Source organism: Capricornis sumatraensis, chromosome 20 (assembly GCF_032405125.1).
Source record: "Capricornis sumatraensis isolate serow.1 chromosome 20, serow.2, whole genome shotgun sequence".
Lineage (NCBI taxonomy): Eukaryota > Metazoa > Chordata > Mammalia > Artiodactyla > Bovidae > Capricornis > Capricornis sumatraensis.
This window is the reverse complement of record NC_091088.1, coordinates 31,638,959-31,655,651: the sequence shown is the minus strand read 5'-3', so window position 1 is coordinate 31,655,651 and position 16,693 is coordinate 31,638,959. Positions and strand designations below refer to the sequence as shown.

At 49.8% G+C, this 16,693-nt stretch overlaps 1 protein-coding gene across 1 annotated transcript; it reads right to left on the bottom strand.

The window, feature by feature from the left end:
• Positions 1–330: 330 nt before the first annotated feature.
• SPMIP8 (sperm microtubule inner protein 8) lies at positions 331–7,346 on the bottom strand. Its single transcript, XM_068992891.1, has 8 exons — positions 7,298–7,346; positions 6,281–6,536; positions 3,194–3,255; positions 2,797–2,971; positions 2,325–2,386; positions 2,038–2,102; positions 1,655–1,687; positions 331–361 (listed from the first exon to the last, which is right to left on the bottom strand). The coding sequence occupies exons 2-8, from the start codon at positions 6,501–6,503 to the stop codon at positions 331–333; spliced, it is 651 nt and encodes a 216-aa protein (XP_068848992.1). The 5' UTR covers positions 6,504–6,536; positions 7,298–7,346.
• Between the last annotated feature and the right edge of the window lie 9,347 nt (positions 7,347–16,693).

The window sequence follows — 16,693 nt, the reverse complement described above, 5'->3', positions numbered from 1 at the left end:
ACCTCATCCCTAGCTGGGGCTTGGGGCTTAGACCCTGACTCTCTGCCTGGGGTCACCAGGTCCATCTTTCCTAGACTCCATCAGTCCTCCAGGAGAGGGCAGGAGGCAGGTTAGGGTAAAATATCATCATCCTGAGGTCCTGATCCTCCCCCAGCCTTTGCAACACACACACACACACATACACACACACAGGGGTCGGGTGCCTCCCTGTGGAGTGTAAGGTTTATTTCTGCTTAGGGAAATGGGTTATGGCCACCATATACCCTTGTCCTGCTGGGGAACGTGAGTGGCACAGTTAGACAGCCTGGGTGTCAGCCTCCTTTTCACAGATTAATGCCAGGGGGTCAGATAGTTGACACGACTGTGGAAAGAAACAGGGGTGAGGGTGGGGGCCTCCAGGGTGTCCTGGGGAAAAAATCAGGTTGTCCTTCTCTAGGTATTCCTCACAAAACCCACCTACCTGCCTTTAAGGCTCTGAAAACACAGCTTCCATCCTGTCTCTTATGGCTCAAGAGCCTTCATTGGCTCCCTATTTCCTTTCATATATTTTTGGCTGGTCTCTGATTTTCAAGCCCCATTTCCAATTTGCCTCATTCTTATCTCCTGTGAGTCTGCCTCATTTTTCAATCATTTAGTGAACCTACTCTGAAAGGCATTATATACTAGTATCAAAAGAGATAGCATTCCCTTCTATGTGCAAGGGTAGGGGAGAGAAGACAGACTTTCATCAATATGGAATTATAATGCAATAGTCTGTGTGCTCCAAAATAGAGAGGGATGCACATGAGGTGACCCTCTGGAGGGGGGTGGTTTGAGGTGGAGGGGAGGGGCAGAAGGTCAGAGAAGACTTCAAGAAGGATGGGACATGGGGGTTGGGCTTTAAAGAGTAAGGAGGAGTTTTCCGGGGAGAGATGGAAGGATCATCGAGGCGCTGAAATAGCACAAGCAAAGATGTGGAGTGCTCAGTTGTGTGGGTGGTTTGGGTTGCCCCCAGGAGTCTGGTACCGCTGAAGTGTAGGGAATGGGCCTGGAGAGGTGGGAGACAGCCAAGTTATGAAGGTGCTTGAGTATCTTGCATTCTCCTGTTGGGAACACTAGTCCCAGTCCTTACCACCTTACCTGCCTTCTGGAAGGCAAATTCTTGGCTCTTTCCATTATATTTCTTATACATCTCTTTACTCTTTCTGTCCCTGCTCTTTGCCCAGGTAAACCCCCACCCCGCTACTCCCCATCTTTGTCTTTTGTCCTGACTGGGCCAAATCGAGTGGACATGAGTTTGAGCAAACTCCGGGAGACGGTGAAGGACCGGGAAAACTGGGGTGCTGCAGTCTATGGGGTCGTCGCAAAGACTCGGACACGACTGAGGGACTGAACAATAACTGCTCCCTCCACCTCCCAATAGGCTGCACTTTTGCCTGGAGAGGATCTCTCAAGGGGGAAGCCCTTCGAATGCTCCTGACATCACCCAGGAGGGTACCAATACCCCGGCACCTCCCTCATGAGGCTCTGCGAGTGGAGAGGGATCTGAGCATCGCCTGAGCACTGAGGCCGCCAAGCGCGGTCCCACCGGAGACGTGGCCAGATGGGGCGGGAGCGGGGCGGAGTCATTCCCTGCCTCCTGCAGTTGGGGCCTTACCTGCAGTTGGGGCCTTACCTGTAGTTGGAGCCGAAACGTCGGAAAGCATTCCTGAAATAGAGGAGGGCGAGGCCGAGGCGGAGAAGAGTGACCCTCTCTGGGAACCGCCACTCCGGGAGGTGCCATCCCACCAGGATTACACTGCACCTGCGCCCCACCCAAAAGCCTCCACTCTGAAGGGTGGAGTTGCTAGGGACTGGATGGCAGGATGCTCCGTTTTGTAGGAATTAAACATTTACTCATTTTGAAATTGAAATTTTCTTTTGGTGTTTTGGAGCCAATCGATGCTTTGGAGGTCTCACATTTTCAAGGGCCACTTGGTATGTGCTGGTGAAAGCTGCCAAGACCCCAGCCTCCTTCCCAGGTATGGGGTCCCCCGGGGTCTGTGTGGGGTCACTTACAGGGAGTCGAAAGGCAGGGGCTTCTGTCCATAGCGGTCCAGACTGGGATTCTGGTTAAGACAGAACTGGGGCGGGCCAGAGGGATGGGGGGTGTCTACTGAGGACGGGGGACACGGACCTCGCCCCTCGCCGACGCCCCGCACATTGCTGACTGCCGGAGATCTTGGCCTTCTGAGCTCTCGGAGACCCTAGTCCGGGTCTCTTCTCCCCCTCCCCGACCCCCGTGTTAGCAGCTTCTCCTCCACCCCGGCGTCCCCAGGGACCGGTCGGCGAGCAGCCCTTCCTACCCGCCAGCTCTGGGTCACCTCCGGCTTCAAGTACCGCACCGCATAGCCGCTGAAGCTCTCGACTGCGAAAAGACCGCTGGTCTCCGGCCCCACACCCGCCCTGAGCAAGCCCGCGCCCGGGCTCTTACCTGATCCCCGCCCCTAGGTCAAGCCACGCCTCACGCCTGCTCGTGGAACCAGTCCGGCCTCCGGACTTTGTTCCGCCTGCCCTCCACCTCCGCCCCACTGGCTCCCACTGCTCGGACCTGGCACCGCCCCCTCCCCAATATAAGCCCCGCCTCTGTGCCCCTCAGCCGGTCTGCGCGCTGCACCCTCCGAGTGCCGCGGCTGCCGCTCTTCCCCAGTCTTTGTCAGGTTCCACCCCGGAAGCCCCCTGCTCGTCTTTGGTCAGCGCTCGGGGTCCCAGCTCTATGGACCCAGCGGCTCAGCTGTCTCTCCCGCCCTAGGGCATCCTCCGCGAGGTTAGACTGACCCTTCTTGCTCGCGCAGGGCAGCTTGAACTCTCCCGCGGAGGACACGAATCGGGACCAGTCCTCGATGGCGCGCGTGAAGCAGGGCCAGTCGACCCTATTGATGCCCGGTGCGATGGGAGCCAGCTTTCCCTCGTGGTACCTGTTTCGGAGCCTCTGGCCGGTCTCCGTGATGTCCTGCCAGGAGGAAGGAAGTCAGGGAGCTGGGCGCACTCGAACCATCTGACCCAGGGGGCTCCCGAAGCCCCGGAAAGAGGTGGGAAGGGCAGGGTAGGGTCCCAGAGAGGTAGCTGAGGAAGTGATCGGAATGGAGATTGGGACCGGGGGTGCTTGGTGCTGGGTGCACAAAGGACCTTCAGGTCCTCTCTCCAGGGCAAACCAGGGACAAAGGACGCTCACCAAGCACTGCAGGGGTTTGTTGGGGACACCGAGAAGTGTGAAGTAGGCATTATCAAAGTCATCTGAAGGAGAGAGAAAAAGGGAGAGGAGTTAGTGCAGTTACCAGAAACAGGGTCATTGCCATGCATTGCCAGGGGGGATAATAAATTAATTTGAGCCTATGGAAAGAAATTGGCATTATCTATCAGAGCTATAAATACATGTATCTTTTGACCCTATACTCCTACTTCTGGGAATTTATCCTATCTTATATTTTGCACAACTGGGAAATGATGTGGGTATAAAGTTTACTCATTTCAGCGTTGTTTGTATTATAATAGAAAATGACTGGAAAAAACCCAAGTGTCTGTCATTAAAGGACTGGCTAAATAAACCATGATGCATCCTCACTATGCCTTGATTAAAAATAAAGTTCTTGATTCAAGAACTTCCAAGGTACAGAAGAGTATATGCCATGTGCTACCTTTGTCTTTAAAGACTAAAATTGAGACGATTGGAGGCAAACAAGAATATACATTTAGGTCATCACCTAACCACGTCATCAAGCAGCACCACTAACAGTCTGTTTGATGTTAGGTGCCCCCTGCCGAGCCATCATGGCAAATGCGGCATTCAAAACTTGTGAAAGCTTTTACAGTCAAGCCTCTACACCTAATTCCTGGTTTACAGAAACTAGACTATCAAGGTAAACAACACCATAAGGAAAGAACTACTCAAATTCACGATGTGAGACTTGTCTACAACACAACTGTTTTGGATTTCTTAAAAAGTTGGTATTATGAGGGAAAAATGGAAAGTGGATAGATTGGTTTTAGACTAAGGCCCAAGAGACATGACAACCAAATACAAGGCACAATCCGAGATCAAATCCTGGTTCCAAAAATTTTTTAACAGTTGTGAAAGACATCTTTGGGGATAATTGGGGACATTTTAATATGGACTGAATATTGGATGTTAGGGAATTATCTTTAACTTTCCTAAATGTGATAATAGTAGGGAGTCATGTAGGAAGTTGTTTTTATCACTGGAAACTGATTGCTAAAGTGTGTTTGAGTGTGTGTGTGTGTGAGAGAGATAGAGAGAGAAAGAGTGAAAATAAACATGGCAAAACATTAATTGAAGCAGATAGAAGGTAATAAATGTTCAAATATTAGTCTTTCAACTTTCCTCTATGTTTGAATATGTTCGTAATTAAAAAAAAAAGCTGTAGAGGAAAAGAACAGATTTGTATTTGCAGTAGTAAAGAATGAAAGGATACATCAGGAACTCAGAGTGGTTACCTGTAAGTGAGAATGAAGAGAATGAGGAAGAGCAAGAATTTTTTAAAAGTACATTGTTACAACATTTTAAACCTGTGGCTCCATTGCTTTGATTAAAACTTACTTGCAATAAAATGCATATCTAAATCAAGAGCTCTCCCTATAAATCTAGATTCCTGGCTTCTCCTGGGAGCTAGGAAATTGGCAGAACTGTGCTGACCCTTCCCACACAGCAGTCAAGGGGACCCTATAGCTGCTCCCCTTTATAGAGGGGTAGGGGAGGGGGCTCCACCTCACTTTCACCCCGCCCCCCACTGCTTCCCTACCCACTTCCCCTATTTGTGTTTTCCCTCTTGGCCCTGCAGGAGTCTCTGTGGGACCTCTGGAGATCCCCTATCATCTCTGACAGGCTCTTTGCATCTGTCACCTGAGCCTGAACCTGGGTGTCACCCTGGACTCCCCACTCTTGCCCCTCTACTTACACTGGTACCAAGTCCTATTCCTTTATCTCCTAAATACCTTCTGAGTCCCTCCCCCATAGCCAAGACACTGTCACTACCTCCTGAAGGCTGTGGTCCTTCCCAGTGTCCTAACCACTAACCCCTCCCCCATTATCCACTTCTAGTCCCTCTCGGTCACCCCCTCCCCAATACCCCAGTGCTCAGACCTCTTTCCTGCTTAAAACCTTCAGGGGTTCTTATCTACCTCCCAAGAAAGTCCAGACTGCTGAGCTCAACAACAGGGCCCTCCCTGAGCTGCGTCCCCACCACCAGCCACAGCTCCTGCTGCCCCCACGTACTTTGTCCTTGGGCCCAACCAAATCCCTCAAGTTCACCAACACCTCGAGCAGCTTCTCCCCTCCAGGCCTCTGTATGTGCTGCTCCCCCTAGCTAGAAGGCCTTTGTACAAAGTACAAACTCAAGTACAGACTCAAGTACAAAGCGGGCAATGAATAAATGTGCTGAAATGCATGCATGTGGGCATCTGCGTGGCACCCCTACCTCAGTGCCCAAGCTTCTCCGCCAGTGAAGAGTTCTTCCTTAGCCCCGTGCAGTCCTTAACCCCAGAGGCTTCCATGTTCCCCTCTCTTTCATGACAGGTATCTTTATCTTCCTTTTTCAAAGGGAGAGATGACTGGGCAGAAATTATTACTGCTGTTATTATTCTTCCTCTTCCTGCACTGCTGACCTCTGCAGTTCTCTCTCCATGAATAACAACAACATTATTGTTGAGCACATAGTATGTGCTAGGCACTACTCTAAGCAGTTCTCATGCCTTATCTCACTTTAATCTCACAAAGTTAATCTCAAACCAGTTGATCCTAAAGGAAATCAGTCGTGAATATTCATTGGAAGGACTGATGCTGAAGTTAAAGCTCCAATACTTTGGCCACCTGATATGAAGACATCACTCATTGGAAAAGATCCTGATGCTGGGAAAGACTGAAGGCATAGGAGAAGGGGGCAATCGATGATGAGATGGTTAGATAGCATCACCGACTCAATGAACAAGAATTTGAACAAACTCCAGGAGGTAGCGGAGGACTCCCATGGGGTCGTCAAGAGTCATTTCTGACTTATCGACTGAACAACAACAATCTCCCAATAGCCCTGAGAGGCCACCCTGCTGGCATTCCAATTTTCCTGATAGGGAAACAGAGGCTCAGACCTGGAGGATTCTCAAGCAGGGAGGAGCAGAGCTGGGACTAGTCCCTCTAACCCTTTCATCTGCCACTCCTGGCTTCTGCCTCTGAGATCTCTCTCCTCCAAACCACCCACGCCTTCCCCTAAGGCCCCGAGGGCCACCAGCAGTGGCCAGGTGGCCCGACCTTTGCGGCAGTAGGTGGTGGACTGGCAGTGCTCGTCAGAAAGGCAGGCCTTGACAGAGTCCATGTCCATGCGGCGCAGGCTGGGCAGGGCCGGGTGGTAGAGCTGCTGCTTCACGCCGGCCAGCTGGTTGCGCCGCCGGGGCATGGGCAGGAGGATGGCTGGGGATGCGTACATGTGGGTGGAGCCATCCTCCCAGGGCACCAGGTCGATGATGCGGGCCATGGCTGGGTGGCGGAGACACCTGCAGCAGACACCCTTCTGTGTGGGAACACAACCTTGGCCAGTGCTGACTTGTCATCCAACAGGTATTGAGCACCTACTGTGAGCCAGGAGCTGTGGTGGGGTCAGGGACACTCAGAAACACACAGACACACACACATACACACACACTCACAGAGCATGTGCTAAGGGCTCTGGCAGAGGTCCGTACAGGAGGGGGTGTATGTGGGGAGGCTGGGGCTGGGGCTTTCAGGGAATTGTCTAAAAGAGATGCCATTTGTGTCTATTCTGCAATAATGAGCAGGAAGCAACAGCAGCAAGTGGGTTCAGAAGTGAGCTCAGCCTGCCTCTGGGTAATTAATTATGGATTTCTGGCATTAGCTCAGGTACCTGGCATTTGCTCAACATTCTACAGGGAGACATGGGGAAGTTTTACATAAGGGGAGAAACGTAATGGATATGAACTAGGAAAAAATATGGCTGGTTCTCCAGCGCTCCCTTTTAAAAAGCAGATATTCCCAGAGCCTTTGAGTCGTTTAAACTTCAATGAGAATTTGTTGAGTCTGGTTGCTTCCTTTCTGACCCTAGTGGGAGGTGAGAGATGGAGGAGGGCAACAGAGAGGTGGATAGGAGGAGAGAGGACCTTTAGAGGGGAGAGGGCATGACGACTGGATGGGAAAGCTGCCCCAGGGGCTGGGCCTTCAAAGGGAGAGGCAAGGAATGGGAGCAGTGAGAGGAGGGGGAGGGTGGACCCCTTGCCCCCCATCCAGCTATGCAGTACCTCACCTGCAGGCCACCAGCCCCAGGTGCACAGGCTTATAGAGATTTTCTCCTCCTTTGCCTGTTCAGTGGGGAAGAGAGGTAGAGAGATGGGCCAGGCCCCAGTGCCTTATGAGACAGGAGAATAAAGGGACATTCTGCAGAGCCAATGCCCATTGCAGCCTCATTGTGAGGGCACCAGCTCCTTGGCAACCCTGGCAACCACAGGCTCCGAGGAGAAGAGCCTGCTGCCCCCTTGGGTCCTTACACTAGCCCCCTTGTTCAGCCTGCCTGAAGGTTGCTTGTCTCTGGGGCTCACACAGGATGGGCATGTTGAGAAAATCAGACAAGGAACTGGGGCTTCCTGGGGGTAACCATGGTAGGGCTGGCCAGGGCAGGCTGTATGACCTTAGACTGGTCACTGTCTCTCTCTGGGCCTCAAAGTTCCCATCTGTGTTAGGCAAGGATCCTGGGCCCTGTCAGGAGGGGTATCTGAACTGGCAGGGTGTTTCTCTCCTTGCAAACCTCAGGGAAGAGGGCACTGCCCTGCCTGCCAGTCCTTGAGGCTCCAGAGGTGGAGATTAGTGGCTGCCAGGATTCAGGGTCAGCATAAGGGGATCAGTGAGATTGGTGGCCTCAGCACGACAGGGATTATCAGGTGATACTCCACGGCCAGCCCCCTGTAGTCCTGCAGCTTCCCTCCCACCTTCCCAAAGCGAGGTCATGAGAGCCTAAGCCAAGCACCCTGAGGTGGTCAGAACCACTGAGGGAGATCCCTGGCAGTCTAGTGGTTACGACTCAGCGCTTTCACTGCTGTGGCCCTGGGTTCAGTCTCTGGTCGGGGGATTAAGATTTTTGCAGATTACATAGTGCACCAAAAAAAAAAAAAAAGAATCACTGGAAGTGGGAAACCCTTCCACCCCCATGAGGGAACCCTGTGGAGACGCTAACTTATTTGCACATCTTGGCATGTGCTTTGCATACACCTGTCCACTTGCTGAGCCTAATGGGCCGTCTTGGGACCCCTGCTGTGAGATTCCTGTGGGATTTGGCTCCCTAGCTGCTCCTCCTCGAGTGTAGTGTTCCATCCAGCCCCCAGACCAGCATCTCCAAGTCCCACCCCTTAAAGAAAAATTTCCTAGAGTTGACTTCATTCACCACCTCATAGAAAATTTTTCACTCTTTTAAAGTTAAAAATATAACAAAATCCAGGGACTTCCCTGACAGTCTAGTCATTAAGACTCCATGCTTCCAACACAAGGGGTGTGGGTTGGGGAGTCCCTGGTTGGGGAGCTAAGATCCCGAATGCCTCCCAGCCAAAAAACAAACATTAAAAAAAAAAAGAAGAAACAATACTGTAACAAATTCAATAAAGACTTTAAAAATGGTCCACATTAAAAAAAATCTTAAAAAATAACAAAATCTAAAAAGTGCTTAAATATGTAATATAACTCATAATTACTGGACTTCCCTGGTGACTCAGAGGGTAAAGCGTCTGCCTGAAATGGGGTAGACCCAGGTTTGATCCCTGGGTCGGGAAGATCTCCTGAAGAAGGAAATGGCAACCCACTTCAGTATTCTTGCCTGGGAAATCCCATGGAATGAGGAGCCTGGTGGGCTACAGTCCACCGGGTCCCAAAGAGTTGGACACGACTGAAAAAGTGACTTGTAACCACCAGTCGGGTCAAGACAGGGGTACTACTTGGCAAAACAGTGTAGCAGTCTCTTGAAACATAAAACATTAATTTACCATGAGTGTGTGTGTGTGTGCTAAGTTGCTTCAGTCGTGTCTGACTCGTTGTGACACCATGGACTGTAGCCCTCCAGGTTCCTCCACCCATGGGATTCTCCTGGCAAGAATACTGGAGGGTGTTGCCGTTTCCTTCTTCAGAGGATCTTCCCGACGGGGGGACTGAACCTTTCATCTCTTGCATCTCCTGCATTGGCAGGTGGGTTCTTTACCATTAGCACCACCTGGGAAGCCTTAAATTTACCATATGACCCTGAAATTCTACCCTTAAGAATCTTCCCAGGAGAAATGAAAATATATGTCCACACAAAGACTTACATACAGATGTTCATAGCAGCGTTCATTATAATAGCCAAAATATGGAAACAATTTAAGTTGACTAGTGGATAGATAAACAGACTGTGATATATCTATACCATGGAATACTCTTGGGAATGAAAAAGGTAAGAATTATGAATACATGCCACACTGTGAACAACCATCAAAACATTATATTAAATGAAAGAAACCAAATACAAAAACACTCTACACAATATACAATCCATCTGTGTGTGATGTCTAGAAGTTACATCTTTAGAGACAGAAAACAGTTTAGTGGTTGCCTGGGCCTGGGGGTGGGAATGGGGAGTGACTAATGAGCATGACGGAGAAGGCAATGGCGCCCCACTCCAGTACTCCTGCCTGGAAAATCCCATGGACGGAGGAGCCTGGTGGGTTGCAGTCCATGGGGTCGCTAAAAGTCGGACATGACTAAGCGACTTCACTTTCACGCTTTGGAGAAGGAAATGGCAACCCACTCCAGTGTTCTTGCCTGGAGAATCCCAGGGACGGGGAGTCTGGTATGGTAGGCTGCCATCTATGGTGTCCCACAGAGTCGCACATGACTGAAGCGACTTAGTAGCAGCAGTAGCAATGAGCATGAAGGATCTTATTGGGGGTGATAGAAATGCTCTGAAGTAGTTATGCCAAAGCCTTTGACTGTGTGGATCACAATAAACTGTGGAAAATCCTGAAAGAGATGGGAATATCAGACCACCTAACATGCCTCTTGAGAAATCTGTATGCAGGCCAGGAAGCAACAGTTAGAACTGGACATGGAACAACAGACTGGTTCCAAATAGGAAAAGGAGTACGTCAAGGCTGTATATTGTCACCATGCTTATTTAACTTCTATGCAGAGTACATCATGAGAAACACTGGACTGGAAGAAACACAAGCTGGAATCAAGATTGCTGGGAGAAATATTGATAACCTCAGATATGCAGATGACACCACCCTTATGGCAGAAAGTGAAGAGGAACTAAAAAGCCTCTTGATGAAAGTAAAAGAGGAGAGCGAAAAAGTTGGCTTAAAGCTCAACATTCAGAAAATGAAGATCATGGCATCTGGTCCCATCACTTCATGGGAAATAGATGGGGAAACAGTGGAAACAGTGTCAGACTTTATTTTTGAGGGGGTCCAAAATCACTGCAGATGGTGATTGCAGCCATGAAATTAAAAGACACTTACTCCTTGGAAGAAAAGTTATGACCAACCTAGATAGCATATTCAAAAGCAGAGACATTACTTTGCCAACTAATGTCCGTCTAGTCAAGGCTATGGTTTTTCCAGTGGTCATGTATGGATGTGAGAGTTGGACTGCGAAGAAAGCTGAGTGCCAAAGAATTGATGCTTTTGAACTGTGGTGTTGGAGAAGACTGTTGAGAGTCCCTTGGACTGCAAGGAGATCCAACCAGTCCATTCTGAAGGAGATCAGCCCTGGGATTTCTTTGGAAGGAATGATGCTAAAGCTGAAACTCCAGGACTTTGGCCACCTCATGCGAAGAGTTGACTCATTGAAAAAGACTTTGATGCTGGGAGGGATTGGGGGCAGGAGGAGAAGGGGACGACAGAGGATGAGATGGCTGGATGACATCACTGACTCGATGGACATGAGTTTGAGTGAACTCCGGGAGTTGGTGATGGACAGGGAGGCCTGGCGTGCTGCAATTCATGGGGTCGCAAAGAGTCGGACATGACTGAGCGACTGAACTGAACTGAACTGAACTGAGTTTATTTTTTGAAAGTAGATGTGGCATTGTACAGTCAATTTACTAAAAATCATTGAGCTGTACACTTAAAATGGGTGAGTTTTATGGCATACAAGTTATACTACAATAATGTTTTTAAAATTTGAGGTCAGCTAAAGAAAACATGTTAGAGCCCTGCCAATCCCGAGGAGCTTCCACAGCCCCTTTTCCAATCCCACCTCCTGAAAGAAGTAACCAGTCTGCTGGCTGAGTGGTATAACCACCTGCTTTTCTTTTTTTCATTCCTAAGATTTTTTTCCCATGTGGACCATTTTTAAACTCTTTATTGAATTTGTTACAATATTGCTTCTGTCTTATGTTTTTTGGCCCTGAGGCATGCGGGATCTTAGTTCCCTCACCAGGGATCAAACCCACACCCCCTGTATTGGAAGGTGAAGTCTTAACCACTGGACCAGCAGGGAAGACCCCTCCACTTCTCTTTGAAGTTTCATTATCTACATTTGCAGCCAGATAGACAAGACAGGCTGATAATGCTCTTTCTCAGCTTTGTATGTACAAACCACTGGGATCTTTCGAGTCTGGCTTTTTACTATCTGTGTACATGTTTAGGAGAGTCATCCAATGGGGGTGTGGCTGAGCCCCATTTACTTTCCTCACCCTACAGCCCACTACTCTTCAGCCAGGCCCACGTGACTCTGCCCACTGCCCAGGCTTCATGCTCCAGGTTGCCCAGCCTGGGGGCACAGCTCAGCTTCTGCTCACCTGGTGCTCTCAGGAGAGCACTCCTCTTGGCAATACACTCACCCGTCTTGGCTGCAGCACACTCCACTTCTTAGTCCTCCCCCTCCCTCCCCAGGGGCTCCTTCACTTTCCTTTCCCAGCCCCTCCTCCTTTTCCCCAAATCAGACCAAGCCAGTGTGCTCTAGGCATCATCTTCGGTCCTTCTCTTCTTTACATTGGATTCAATCAGTCCTGCAACTTTAACTGTCATTTACAAGCTGAGTTGATGCCTCCAAAATTTCTATCTCCAGGCATCCGGCTCTCCTAAACTCCAATCCCACCACCTTCCCCACCCCCGCCACCTCCGCAACACTCACACACCTCTTGTTACCCGCTGTACACTTCCACTTGGATGTCTCTCAGACATCATAACCAAGTGGAGCTCATGACTTCTTTCAAAACTCTTCCCAAGCTGAACACCCTCAACACCTCCCTCTTCCCTCCTCTCCCCTTTCTCTTTCCTGCCACCCTAGTCCAAGCCTTGTCATCTCTGCCCTGGCCTCCGTTGAGGAAGTGTCACTGATGATACAGGCCATCACTTGGGCACCCACGAAGAGTAGGAGAGCTGGCTCTTTCTAGAAGGGGTCTGGCTGGAGATGCCTGGGGGAGGAGCGCTGATCCTCAGCAGCCGGGTATTGGCAGAGCATGGCCCGGGCCACCTTGAGCTCTGCCATTGGTGTCCAACCTTGCTGACAGAAAGAGCATTCTCTGATACCAGTTGCCTTGCGGGTGAGTTGCATATCTGAGTTTTAGCATAAGGAGAGCCCACGGGTCATTCAGTCACAAAGTGGCTTGCTCCTCCACTACCTCCGGACTAGTTTCTTGCTTCTACACCTGCCCACCAGATAGCAGCCTCACAGATTGTGTCCAGCCCTTGTTTTAAACTGAACCATCGTGGGCTTCCATGGGCCATCAGCTAAAACCCAAGCTTCTGACTGTGGCTTACAGGCCCTGCCTGATCTGTCCTGGACCTCATCTCTTACCACTCTCCCCTACCCCCACTAAGCCCCCAGTCCCACTTTGTCCCTCAGGTGCATCCAAGCTTATTTCAGCCTCAGGACCTTTATTTACCCTTCCAGTGTCCTCTGTCTGGAACACCATTCACTTAAATCTTACATCTCAGCGCAAATATTTGCCTCTGCATAGAGGCACCTACACCCACCCCCACTCTTCATCACCTCATACATGTTTCTGCTCTGCGTGTTTCTTTCATGGCACTCAGCATATCTGCAATATTTTTAAACTCATCGTTAATCTTTTTTATTTCTGAATCTTCTGTTGGAACAGAAGTTCTGTGAGGGCAGGTCCGATTTCTGTCTTTCTCAGTGTGCAGAGGCTGGCACGCTGCCTGGCACATAGGCAAGGTTGAGAAATGTAGATAATCAAGTCAAGTCCCCTATTGTTCAGTTGCTAAGTCATATCTGATTCTTTGTGAGTCTGTGGACTTCGGTACACCAGGCTCCTCTGTCCTCCATTATCTCCCGGAGCTTGCTCAAACTCATGTCCATTGAGTCAGTGATGCCATCCAACCATCTCATCTTCTTTTCCCCTCTTCTCCTCTTGCCTTCAATCTTTCCCAGCATCAGGGTCTTTTCCAATGAGTGGGCTCTTCCCGTCAGGTGGCCAAAGTATTGGAGCTTCGGCTTCAGCATCATTCCTTCCAGAGAATATTCAGGGTTGATTTCTTTAGGATTGACTGGTTTGACCTCCTTCCAGTCCAAGGGCCTCTCAAGAGTCTTCTCCAGCACAATTTGAAAGTATCAGTTTTTAAGTGCTCAGCCTTCTTTATGGTCCAACTCTCACACCCGTACATGACTACAGGAAAAACCATAGCTTCGACTCTACAGACCTTTGTTGGCAAAGTGATATCTCTGCTTTTTAAGTCCCCTGCCTTTTGCTAAACAGCCCACCGCCCTGCCCCCCACCCAGGTCCTGTCACCTCACTGAACCCTTTTGCTCTGGGTCTCTGTCCCTCTCCCCTTCTCCCCTGAGATCACCATCTCCTCTTTAGGGTAGGACTTCAGTTCAGGAGGCCAGCTTGAGTGCAGTCAGTCATCAGTCCTTGGATCCTCTCTAAAGGCCCAGCCCTGGGACGACAGCCATTCTGGTGGATCCCGAGGCAGGGGTGCTGAGACCCTGCCCAAGCTGTAGAAGATTCTGGGACAGAAAGACGCTGCTTGAGTCCCTCCGCTGGGGCTGGAGAGCTGGGGTGTGCCTGCTGCCACTGCTGACTGAGAGTTGATGAGCCTCTGTCACCTTGAGGAGTCTCCCAGGGCCCCCCGGGGGCTGCAAGCAGGTATTCTCCCACCTTCACTAGGTGGGGTGGCCAAGGTCTATGGGGAATCACGATGCCCTAAGCAGGGTCGCTTGGGGCTCCTTCCCTGAGGCCCAGATCCCTGATGGCCTCTGGGGGGTTTCTGACAGCCCCCTTGGCATCGATCACCTCTCTTCCACCACCACCTCCCCACCCTCTCTAGCGTCTCCTAATCCTTTGCACACGGCCCTGCTGCTGCCAATTAATCCCTGCTGTGTCCAAGAGGCCATCCGAGAGAAGCAGGAAGAAGGCAAGTCCCGGCTGGTGGACGGCATCCGAGCAGGTAACTCAGGGTGAGGTGGCAGCTCTGTGGGACCCCTGATGGGACTCCTCCCATGCTCTTCTCCCAGCAAGGCATTTAGACATGGAGAATCTGGCAAGGCTGGAGACCTGAGGCTTGTTTTTCCCTGTGAGGCTCAAACCTTAGTGAATCTCCAAGGCAGCTTGTGAAATACGGATTCCAGGTCCTGCAGAGTGTTTAGAGGGGCCTAGAAATCTGCACCCCACCCCCACCCCCACCCAGCTTCCCTGGAAAACTGTGAAAGGCTGGTGGTCCAGGTACCACTGTTGCTCTGAGTACCACTCCCAGGCCCTCTTCCTGCCTATGCCTCCCTCATCAATGTGGAATCAGCAGCAACAGGGCAAAAAGATGGGAGGGAACCTGCACGTGTTTCTATCCAGGAGGAAATGGCTGGGGAAAGAAGGAAAATTGGTGTGGGGAAGGCTCCCCTAGTCATTTCCAAAAGGTTCAGAAACACAAGCCAGAATCGCTGCCTGCTGAGAAATGGCTCGTAGGACTGGGGTGCAGAAGCAGCCAATCCTGGGCAAATGTCGGCACATCCAGGTAGGTGTAGGACACTTGGAGTCAGGCCAGACTGAGCATAAGCGCAGCTGGGTCACTTACTGGCTGTGTTACTTTGGGCAGGTCTCCTGACCTCTCTGTGCCTCCATTTCCTTAGCTATAAAGCAGTGATGAAAAAATGCTTATTTTCCTGAGGCTGAGGAGGAGGCAGAGGTGAGAACAAGGATGAAATGATCGTGGCTTATGGAGCTGCCTGTGTCTGGCTGGGGTGGTGAAATCTGCCATCCTAAACATGCCATGTGGGGCTCTGCCAACCTTGGAAATCACCAAGGTTGTCGACACCCCCACACCCAACAAGGAAAGGGAAGACCAGAAATGTCGTGTCTGGCCCAGGTTCACATTGTTGGCAGCTGAGCCAGGGATCTGACCCCCTCACTAAGAGCTGTGTCCCAAACCACAGCTTCTTTAAGGAGGAGTTGGGCTGCAGATGCCAGAGTGGAGACAGAAGTCGGGGCTGTGAGCAGAAGGGCAGGCAGTGTGGAGCTGGGCCCTGGAGCAGGGATCCTGGGCCTGTGATTGCCCTTTGCAGCCCTGGACCAGGGTTCCTGGCAGTGGAGGGACAGAGAAGCGCTCTACTAATACCTTGGCTGCCCGTGGCCAGGGGAAGGAGGACACACCATGCCAGCACAGCCTCAAAAAGGTCCTATAAGGGCTGGAGTTTGCAAATATTGATCTGTGTGATACTCGCTAGGCTGGGCCATCCTGCAGGGGTATAATCATAAGGTCAGGGCTGCCCATTCCCTAAAGATATATGAAGCCAGAACCTGAACCCATGTAAAGGAGCTATCACAGTAAACCATAAAAAAGGGAGCCTGTTATTTTATCTTAAAATTTTCTAAATCATGAAAATATGTTAATTTTATAATATACTAAACATAAAAGTTATTTTCCATTCATATACTGCTCATCATGTATTTAAAAAAATTTATAATGGGGTTCCACTGAACATGATAATTAAAATTAGCATTTTTGCTTGACATCCAATAATAGTCACAGCCAACATTTATTAAGCTTTCATCACGTGGTAGTCATTCTTCTCATCAGTTTGTTTTATCCTCACAATTATCTCCACAAGATAGCTACTATTAATGTCCCCATTTTACAGACAAGCAAACTGAGGCGTAGAGCATTTACTTGATTTGCTCATGACTGGAGTCTGGAGCCTGTAGGTTTTTCCATGTTAGTTCAAATAGATCTATTTAAAATCAATGACTCCATAATATTCCGTTATTGGATATTTATTTATTTATAATATTTATTTATAATATTTCCATTATTGGATGAACAATTAGGTACTTCCCAATAACCAGTCTCCTACAGGCTTTCCTGGTGGCTCAGCAGTAAAGAATCTGCTTGCAACGCAGGTTCAGTCCCTGGGTTGGGAAGGTGCCCTGGAGAAGGAAATGGCTACCCACTCCAGTATTCTTTCCTGGGAAATTCTGTGGACAGAGGAGCCTGGTGGTTACAGTGGGCTCACGAAAGAGTCAGACACGACTTAAGCGACTTAACAACACACGGATGGATATGTGGATATTTTTCATCTTTTTCTCTAACATTGTCATGATCCACCTCTTTACACATATGTTTGTGGGCTTGAATGTTTCTATAAGGAAAATACCTGGAAGTATAATTGCAAAAATGTATTTTAAAGATGGTGAGCGAAAAAGAAAATATGTAACTCACAAAAGCAGCCCATGA

What these genes read in the sequence shown, in the direction of transcription:
- SPMIP8 (XM_068992891.1), bottom strand. Translation starts at nt 6,503, where the DNA reads ATGGCCCGCATCATCGACCTGGTGCCCTGGGAGGATGGCTCCACCCAC. An exon ending in GCCCTGCGCGAGCAAGAAGG is followed by an intron (nt 2,387 to 2,796) that starts GTCAGTCTAACC and finishes GTCTTTTCGCAG; the next exon opens with TCGAGAGCTTCAGCGGCTAT. An exon ending in CGTTTCGGCTCCAACTACAG is followed by an intron (nt 362 to 1,654) that starts GTAAGGCCCCAA and finishes TTCTTTCCACAG; the next exon opens with TCGTGTCAACTATCTGACCC.